The sequence below is a fragment of the Cryptomeria japonica genome, chromosome 1, assembly GCF_030272615.1.
Source record: "Cryptomeria japonica chromosome 1, Sugi_1.0, whole genome shotgun sequence".
Lineage (NCBI taxonomy): Eukaryota > Viridiplantae > Streptophyta > Pinopsida > Cupressales > Cupressaceae > Cryptomeria > Cryptomeria japonica.
Genome location: NC_081405.1, coordinates 18,687,020 through 18,697,679, shown reverse-complemented (window position 1 = coordinate 18,697,679; position 10,660 = coordinate 18,687,020). Strand labels below are relative to the sequence as shown.

General features: G+C 38.8%; 1 protein-coding gene across 1 annotated transcript; it reads left to right on the top strand.

Annotated features, from left to right (window-relative positions):
• The first annotated feature begins 232 nt into the window (after positions 1–232).
• Positions 233–955, top strand: LOC131068202 (uncharacterized). Its single transcript, XM_058003382.2, has one exon. The coding sequence runs from the start codon at positions 233–235 to the stop codon at positions 953–955; it is 723 nt and encodes a 240-aa protein (XP_057859365.1).
• Positions 956–10,660: the final 9,705 nt, after the last annotated feature.

The window sequence follows — 10,660 nt, the reverse complement described above, 5'->3', positions numbered from 1 at the left end:
GGGCCAAGAATAAGAAATCTGAAATAAATTGTTTTCTCGTAAATGCTTGGTTTGACGAAGAATGTAAAATTGCAAGGAGGAATTTGAGAGATCCACACAAGGAAGAGGTCAACATAAAGGTTTACAAGCAGAAAAAGCTGATTTTGTGCTCACAAGGCAAGAAGAATTAATTTTCCTTAGTAAAAATAACCCCAAGTCATTTTGGAAGGAGCTATAATCCAAGAAAAAGCAAATGGAAAACAATATTACAGCTAAACAATGGTTTGATTATGCTAAACAACTTTATGAAAAGGACTTTGGGGTGGAATCGCCTCTAATTTTTAACATTAATACAAATCTTTGTACAAAGCAGGAAATTGAAATGGGTATAAAAAAGTTAGGTGTTGGAAAAGTAAAAGACTTGGTTGATCTTCAAGCGGAATATTTGAAGTGGGCTTTGAAATCTTTGGCGCCACACACTATGAAAAATTTTAACAACATCATACAACAGGGATTTCCCAAAGATTGGACTACTAGTCTTGTCATTCCTCTTTTTAAGAGCAGGGATGTCAATAATCCCTCTAATTACAGAACCATTATGATTAACCCTTTATTTGCAAAGTTTTTTGGCAGCATGACAGAGAATAGAATTAGCAAGTGGTTGGAAGAGATTGGTAAGCGTGTAAAAGGGCAAGCTTGTTTTAGACCTAAGCATTCCATAGTTGATCATGGTATCACTTTGAGACATTTAATTGAAAAGGGATGGGAAGAGAAAGAAGAGATCTTTTGTTGTTTTGTTGATTTCAGAAAGGCTTTTGACATGGTTCCTAGCATTCAAACTTTGGAACAGAATGGAAGAACTTTGGAATCCCATCTTATAATGGTTGTCCATGGGCTTTATGAGGAGGTTAAAGTCAAAATCGGAACCTCAGATGGTCTCTCTGAAAGCTTCATAAGCAATATTGGGGTCAAATAAGGGTGTTTGCTATCTCCTACGTTGTTTGGTTTTTACATTGACAAGCTGGAAGAGTGGTTAAACTCTCATGATGGTAATGGTGTTCGTTTGGGTGAGTTTGTGATAAAACTTCTACTTTATGTGAATGATCTCATTCTTATCACTAAAACAACTCTTAGTTTGCAAGAACATTTGTATGCTTCGGAGCATTTTTGTAGAATGGTCAGGATGTAAATCAATATCAGCAAGACAAAATTCATGGTTTTTTCTAATAAGAGGAAACAAAACCAACATAATTTTTACTTCGAAGGCAGTATTCTTGAAGAAGTTTCAGACTATCAATATCTTGGTATTGACTTCAACATAAATTGGGAAGGTTTCAGGACAAAGAGAATCCTAGGGGGTTGGAAGTCTTGGTATGTTCTTCAAAACAGATGTAGAGAAGTAGAGCTTTAGGATTGGAAGACCTCCCAAACTCTTTTTGGGCTTTTAGTTCTTCTGGTTATTCTCTATGGTTGTTAATTGTGGGCTAGCAACACTTCTGGTTCATAGTGGAAGCAGATCGAGCAAATCCAAAAGTGCTTGATAACAAGCAAGTTCAAGATTAAAAATATAGTTCCTTATGATATCATGTTAAGTGAAACTAGGGCTATTCCTTGTTGATCCTCACAATTTGAATAGCAATTGGGTTCTAAAAACTCAGCTCAGGGATTGGACATCCTTACTGAGGACCTACCTCTCTTGTAGCAAAGGTTCATTTACTTTATCGACCAAGGACGTAAACCTGAAATGGGTCGACACTGTATTTGCACTAAGCTCACATTGCAGCCATTTTATCCTACTGCTGGAAAAGGAAATTCTTTGAAACAAATATGCAGAACACATGATGACCTAATACTCTATCAAAACTCACAATTGAAAGTAACTTAAGCAACTGCTACTAAATGACAACTTTCTGGTCAGCAGACAGGAACTACTCTGCTTGCTTTGGCTGCAGGAATAGACACAGGAACTCTTTCCAATGGTTGTAGGTGTGAGATTTTGCCAAGATCAAGAGGCAATGGAAAGCACAAACAAGAGAGACAAAATATATGATAGAAATAAACTGTACTCTATCAAGATGAAAATACTGATCAACTGGATCATCAATCGTTACATACAATAAATATGAGCCTGCTTATATAGGAAAGGCTATATGGATATGTGAGCACATAAACATGACATGTCGCTCAATAAGAAACAAGGGTAGGTAGGAAATAGGTGTGGGTAGGTAGGAGAAACAATATAATATTCCACATGAGGTGGATCACCCACTGAAGATGGAGTGGAACAACAAGATCACACCATAAAAGGTGGAAATTCTCCTACACACATTATCCCAATGTGGCACAAACACCCAAGTGTCTCATACCCAAACTACTATGAAATGAATTTCCTAAGTAAACTTAAGTAAAGTGTAATAATATCCGAGATGAATAATTATTTACACCAACACCCCCCCTTAAGTGCAACTTAGGGGAATGCACTTAAGTCTACAATGCAACTAAGCAATGCAAGATGGGTCTCGACTACGAGGCCATGTTAGGTACCCATGTACAAATGCAAATGCATGAAAACCAATGCAAGGAAATCTCTCACAAAACGGGGAAAGAGAGAAAAACCCAATGGGAAAAAACCCTCCCCCAAAAGAGAGATGAAAACTAGATACAAAGAACTCTCATAGAAGTATGTGAAGGACAAAACCCCATGTGAGGAAAAAGTCCCGCCCCATATGAGGAAGCCCCCCCTCAATGTGGAATCTACACCCATGATAGAAGCTCGAAGATGAATGAAGAAACTGCTCCATGAACATCGAACCACATTCCTCCCCTTAGGAAGAAATAAAACCAAAGGTGTATCCATGAAGTCTCCCCAACCATGAAGGGAAGATGAAGCAAAAATACTCATGATGAAAGGAATCTCTAAAAACTGCTCAAGTGTCCCCATGTCGATGCTAAAAGATACCCCCCCAAAGGTAGTAAACTATGCCACACTGCTGAAAAAGGCACTCCAAGATCTAGTGGAGAAGAATTTAGAACAATATCCAAAGACTCATATGTCTCCTCAAAAGATAAAGAGACCTCCTCCAAGTGTTGTACAAAAGTATCCACAATCATGTCAACCTCTAAAGATTGATCATGTAGAGAACGCACAAGAGGGTCAGAGTGATCCCTCGCAACAATCAAAGAAGGATCATCTTCATCAAAGAGAAGATGAATGTCATCAATGGTGTCTCCCAAATCTGCAATGTAGGAGTCCACAAACAACCCTGCAATGTCTGTCAAGTAGGCATCCCAGTCAACTGAAGCTGGAAGACATGAAATATCCTGCTGCACTGAATCATAAGAAGGCAAAACTGTTGCACTAGCTGCATCAGGTGCAATAGGTGGTGTGATATCAATAGAAGGAGATGAAATGCAAGGCTCAAGAATGAGGTCACATATGAGAATCCCCAAGTTCAAATGCCCAAAGTTCTCCTCAAAATCAGAATCATCAACATAGGAAGAACCAACCTTATCAATAGGACCAAAATCTGAAAAAGAGTACAACTGAGATGCATGATCAACCACTCCAGTCGCAATGATAGCTCCACTCTCCAAGTCTCTAATGATAATTGAATCGGGCGTGAACTCCACAGTTTTCCTAGTTGCCCCATGTGTGATTTGATAGATGGAAAGAAGATTATTTGTCAAGTGGGGTACACACAACACATCTTTGAAGGAGTTATCCCCAATGGCAATAGATCCTTTCCCAATCACATCCATGTATGTATGATTGCCCATCAAAATCTGTGGCATGTGGCAAGGCTCAAATGTAGAAAACATAGACTAGGAAGATGCCATATGATGAGAAGCCCCTCAATCTAGAAGCCATCTCCCTGAATCATGACTTGTAGTAGCACAAAGAGCTTGTCCCTTTCCTTTATCTGTCCCAAAAGAGTGATCCTTTCCTTTATCTGTCCCAAAAGAGTGATCCTTTCCTTCCTGTGTATCTTAAATTGTTCTCCCCTAGTAATTTTGTTTTTAGTCCATGATATGAGAGCCCTTAGTTGAATATCTTCAATGTAGAGCAGAGGATTCCAATCGACATCATCAGGGACAGCATAATTATGTAAATAGAACTCACAAAGCAATTTTTTGATGGTTGTAGGAGATGTCTAATAGACATGATACAACTCCTGAGGTGTTTCTAAAGAAGGGCTTAGGTCCCTAACAATTCTCATCAATTTTTCAAATACAGGGAGTAGACTCGAGGTGGCACTCTGCATTGCATTAGTTGTGGTATCATGGTGGCTACCGTCTCCATCTTATTTTTGAGATGAGTGATTTCCTCATCTTTTGTTCAATCACTTTCTTCTGTTGACCGATAATTCTTTGAATCTCTTCTTTTTCTAACTCCCATTCTCTGTAGAGGGAAAGAGCAGCAACATGGCTAGTAAGAAAAGAGGGTGGTGTGTGAACTGGTGCTCTAGGTTTCGACTTCCCAACTCTGCCTTTTGTTTCAACAATCTGTTCTACGATGGAAGCCAAGCTATTAAGCCCATCCAAGCCCACTCCTTCCTTTAGTTATTCACAAGGGCTTCCTTCCCCTGCTTTTCACCCTTATCTCCTTCTTTACTAAGTTCTTCAGGTTTTTGAGCCTCCTTCGGCTTCACAAGTGAGGACGAAGGAACAATATCTCAGAAAGGATTGCTCGGTTCTTGCTTTGAGAAATCAACAGAAATGCTGGCACTCGGCTTCTTTGACTGCTTTTATTTTAGGGTTTTTTCAGAGCCTACCGCTTCTTCTCTGAAGCATTTCTTCGATGGCTGCAGGACGACTTTCTGTATCTAATTTTTCAGTTGCTCCCGCAGCTCCTACGGTGGATGCAAGAGAATCTTCTTTTGCAATTCTTCTTTTCTTTAAGACACGAGGGGCTGAGTCCACACTTTTTTCCTTCTCTTTCTTCTTCTCTATGTCAATTTGCTTCTTTTTACCTTTCTCCCTTCATGCAACAACCCTAGTTCTCATTAGGGTTTGTAATGGAACACCTACCAAGGCTTATGCTACTTCCGACAAGGTTTCTCCCTGCAAGGGTTCCTCTGTTGCAGGATCATTTTGAACTGGCGACATCCTGGAAGATGAGGGCTCAATGGTAGGACTAGGTCTTTCTAAATTTTCCCCTTCCTAAGACGGGGGATGTTCTGCTGGACCCACATAATTCACCCTAAACCTTATAATTTTTACAAATTCATCCCAGGTCATCTAGGAAACATCTCTCAAAGACATTTTAACCAATAATTTAATCAAACAATGGCGAGTAACAAAGTGAGGCCTACCTTTTTGTGTCTTTGTTGCACTGATGGAAAGAAGATTATACAGCACATTCAGAACATTCATTCTCCTCCCATGGCGCAGATGACTCGGGAGCTTAAAATGGTGGGAATGCAAGCATGAGAATCTCCCTTCACAAGTCAAATATTTCATGATATACAATGGTATTGTTCTCCATTTGGGAGGAAGGGATTCTCGTGTGGTCCCTTGCTTATTTGTTACCAAAGGTGGGTCATCTTGTCGCGTGAATTCTTCCCTTGCACTTCGTGCATCCTTTGTTTCGAGGTATTTTTCCCCGTCTGTTAGCAACCCTGCTACCTCTACAATCTACTCTTTTGTCGCAATAACTCAGCCCTTTCACCCGATATTCCCCATAAAAAAAATTATAAGTGAATTCTCTCGCAATATCCTCATTGAACTCAGTTAGCTTAGGAAAATAGTCTAACTAGCCACTATTGCAGAATTCAGGTTCACAAACCTGGTCTTGCTAAAGGACATCATGTGTTGCAGGTTCATGGCGAACTAGCGGACCACGCATTGCAACACTGGTACTCACAACTCACCACTTGTAGAAATATACCCAATTTTATCTAAAACCTGCAAATTCTCAAAAGAAAATATGCTCTGCTTGCAAATAACCCAACTACAATTTCAAAATAACTCAAGGCAAGCAACAAAAAAAATGGCGGCCGAAGAAGGTATAGCAATAGGAACAGAATACAACATGTCACATCAAACTGAAATGATTTAAATTTAAACTTTATTTGAGATGACATAAGAATTATCCATGAGAATAATTCACAATCGTACTTTCTCCCCCAACCTAAGGTTGAACAGGTGTCCACACATGTGGAGGATGACTTAAAAGTACACTATGCAAATATCATTATGATACGAAATATGGTTTAATAAATGTATCTAACAAAAAACAAATACACACAAGCATACCTAATATCATGTCATAATGACGACAGTTGGAGAAATCCATCATGCATGAAGTCTATATGTAATGCACAGCAAGTGAGGTGGAGAAATGAATGGCGAAATTGGAATGACATGGAAGAGTGATGGGTGAGTACGAAGATGGAATATTTATTGGCGAAGAATGGTACTTCCATGGGATATGGAAGTATTTATTATGAGCATGTTGCAAGAATTTAGGAGGAAGGAGAGACGACAAGTCCTCCTTCTTCGGCTACAAGAATTTTGGCACCTTCCAGAGCAGTGAATTGTTGCAGGATTTCCTCTTTGGAAAGAGGCTTATGATAGAGGAGTAATTGATGACCATTTACTAAAAATTTAAATTTTACGAGATCAATAGTGGCCAACCGTACTGCACCGTTTGGAAATATTTCAATCACCTCATAAGGCCCTAACCAACGCATCTCCAGTTTGCCCAAATTATCCTTATACCTAGAGTCATACATAAGGGTCCAATCTCATAGTTTAAATGCTCTGTCTTTGATATATTTATCATGCCATTTCATGCGTTGATTCTGAATTGTTTATGTGTGTTGTAGGGTGGATTTCCTAATTTCATCTAAGGCATTAAGTTGTAGGAGCCTTCTTGTTGTGCTGCAGAGAGAGTCATATCCAAGGCTATGCTTGTTCTAAGTGTTTTATGTTCAAACTCCACAAGCATCATAGCCTTTTCCCCATACACCATCTCAAAGGGTGTAAAACCTATGGTTGTTTTCCATGTGGTCCTATATGCCCAAACTGCTTCAAACAACCTACTAGACCAATCCTTACGATGAAGAGCTACTGTTTTGGTCAGTATAGATTCAATCTCCCTATTGGTGATTTCATCTTGTCCATTTGCTTGAGGATGGCAGGGGGTTGACTTCGCATGCCTTATATTATATTCATTGACCAAGGCGGTAATCAAAGTGGAAGTAAATTGTGCCCCTTGATCAGTCACAATATCTCGCAGAACTCCATGTCTTGTAAAGATCTCCTCATACAAAAATTATGCTACCTTGTTATCTCTGGCATGCTTGAATGCTTTCACCTTGTTACCCTCCCTTAATTTTCAATTGTTAGGATTGAATAATTCTCAACAATGTTCTTTAAAGTCGAGCCTTGTGTAAAGTTTAGTTATTATGTCGAGTCATAATTCTTTGAACTTGAACCTTTCAGTTGAACTTGTCCAAGGTACAAAGTTCAGGTTCAAGCGGTCTTGTCGCTTTGTGGTCATGTATTTATTAAATCTTTGTTGAGCACGTTTTTTAACTTGAACCTTTGAACCTCGTTTTTCGCAAGTTCAAGGTTCAATATGTATAGGAGTCAATTTTGGTCCGAATTCATGTTGGTTTGTCAATTGATTTTGTTTTGTTTTGTTGAACTTGAACCCGTGAACCACTGTTGAAGGGGTTCGCAGTTCAAGGTTCGATGTTAGATGAATGCAGCTTCAAGTGAAAAAGGAAGGCATCATGTTGGTGGATGTTAAAAAAAAAAAGAATATTACAAATTTAAAAAGAACCCGAGATAATAATTCATTAGGTGTACATTATTGCATGGTAATCATAAAGAGGAAGGAATAAGCCGGATAATGATGAGATGTCAAGAAAGGGTCTTTTCAGAGTAAAAAGACACAGATAAGTAGTCAATTAATCCCGAATGAATTGTGTGAGCAATTATTTTGCCCTTGAGTTTTCTTGTTTGTTTAAAAATCATTCCTCGTAGTTGCCCATTTCACAATTAAGCAAGTGTTGGATGCTACGCATGGTGACTTGACCTTTGTTTTGCAACCAACAATCCTCTCTCAAGTTGAGTATTTTTTTATTTTTTTTCCTTCATCCTTGTTATTCCATGCATTCAAGGAGCTCTGTTAATTTGTTTTCTTGCAAAGTTTCTTGTTTACCTTCGAGTCCCATGTAGAAACCCAAGATGAGACCAACATTGCCTAAAATTGACCAAAACTCAGGGCTAGTTTGTTCACACCCAGATTTAGGTGATACCTTCCTCCCATCAGTAGATTTAAAAGAATTTCATGAGAGAGTACAAAATTCTGCAAATTCCCATCTCATGCTGGAAAAATAATTGATAGTGGGTTAATAGAAGTGGCAGCCTTTCCACCAGTCGTTCTCTGCCCAAAATTAGTCCAAGAATGTATGAACCACTATGACCCTGTTCAAAGGAGCATCCAAACCACAAATGGTGAAGTTTTGTTGAAAGTGAATCGGGAAACCATTGTTGTAGGCATGAAGATTCCTGAGAAGGAATGGTATGAGGACTGGACAGTGTCTAAGTCGTAGGAGTTGTTTTTTGAAAAGAAGACAATACATCGAAGTGTTATTGCCCGAAACTAGTTATTGAATCTTCAAAAGGGTGACTCTCATTTACCTAGACCGTTAACCAAAGAGCATTTGATTAGGGAGGTATGGGGTATTGTCATTTTGCTTCGTAGGATTAGAGGGAATCAAATGGCCTTCTTTGGGAAGATTGGATGTACTTCTTTGTTCAGGTTATTTTAGATGATGGGAGATACATAGATGGGGCGGAGTTGATTGCTGAAAGGATGCATGAGGGTTTAAGTTGTTTTGGTAACAATTTTTTTTATGTCATCTTACCTCATATACTGTTTAGCTTGCACTCGCCAATGGGTTGGCTTATACCATGAAAATTGGCAAAATGATATGAAGATATATGATTATCAGCCGCATTTGCAACAGAACAGAGCCACTGAGAACTATCACAGGCTCCATGATGTTTTCCTTCGGAGATTGGTGTTTGAGTTGAAAGGGGATATTCATAAAAGATTGACTGAGGAAGCCATGTAGTTTGTAAGCACATACGGGAGCTTTTATATTCAATTTTTCAGGTTTACTTATTTGAAGGTTGGTGGTTTTGAAGGTGAACCATGTAAGTTGTTGAGATATACCTTTGACAGGCAAGTTTTAATTCAAGTATGCAAGCAAATTGCTCATATTGACAAAGAATACAGTGCGAAGCACCAGACAGGAGTTTCTTTTCCCATTGAGTTGACCTATTACACCTGTAATAGTGTCTCAGATGCCCTAAATTTAGAGTTAGAGTTCAAGAAGCTCAACTTTTAGTTGTATACTCCCAGAGTTTATTTTGATGCCAAGGGGTTTGTAGCGGCCCACCTTACACTCAGAAAATATTTTTAACATATACCGAGCCTAGAAGATTTCTGGGTAGATTGCATGGATGAATAGGAGGTTCAGAGAAGAGCTCACTTAAGGCTTTAAGTGCAACATATAAGGAATTATGGTCTGAAGATGAACACTGCAAACATTGTTGATGATGAAAGTGAACTACTTGATTCCCAATTTGTTGACAATAGACACAAGGGAGTAATTCCAAAAATAGATTGGGAGAAGAATGAAGAAGAACATATTCAAACTAGGACATTCTCGGTTATCTGAAGGGAAGAAAAGTGGCTCAGAGAGCGAAAGCTGAGCAAAAGTTCAAGGAAAATTTCAACCGCAACCACTAAAACCTTGGTTTCTAATTCCCTTGCTCCATCTTATGCGGGTCCTTCCAGGAAAAAGGAGAAGAGTGAGTAGTTAATACAAAGGGTATAGAGCAAAGAAGATTTACCAATAGAAGAATCACTCATTCTAGAACTAAGAGCAGAAGAAAATTTTCCCCTACTGATATAGTAATTGACCTTGAGACTGTACATGAGATTAATATTTCTTTTCCAAATCCAAATTTGGAAGTGCAAGATTTAGATGATGAGAGTGGCAGCCAACAAGTAGATGAAGCCCTAAACGTGGACACTACTTTAGTAGTGAGAGGTCAAAAGTAGGTAGAAATTGGTTCAGACAAATCTCTAGCAACCCTAGGGCCAACATGGTTGGAAAACACATTAACCAGTAAGAAGAGGAACATTGTTCCAGTATCTATCCCCATCGAGGATATGGTCAGTAAATGTCTGGGTAAGGTTTCTAAAGCCAAAAGGTTAAAGACTGTATCCAAAATTGATTTTGATGAAGGTACATGTAACTGGATTGTGGAGATTGCCCGCCCAAACATTGATGAAATTATAGTTGACCCGACAAGTAAAGATTTCATGGTGGAAAAAGTGAATTTAGGGGCAGGAAATCGCGCAATAGATGCATTACATTTGGAAGTTTCAACCAAGAAGATGCTAAAAAGATCCAAGAAAGATGAAAAGGATAAGTTTGAAATGAAAGAGATAATGAAGAGCATGGCAGAATACATTGAGGCAATCAATAGTCGTAATTTGCAGCCCATTTCTCATAAATCTACATCTTTTGACCCAAGTCTCCTGTCAATTAGAAAACAATCGAGCAAATCCAAAAATGCAGATTAATGACAAACGTTGTTATGGATTGGTTAGGCAAAATTCTGAAAGCAGGAGGGAAATATTTTGTGGATTTGA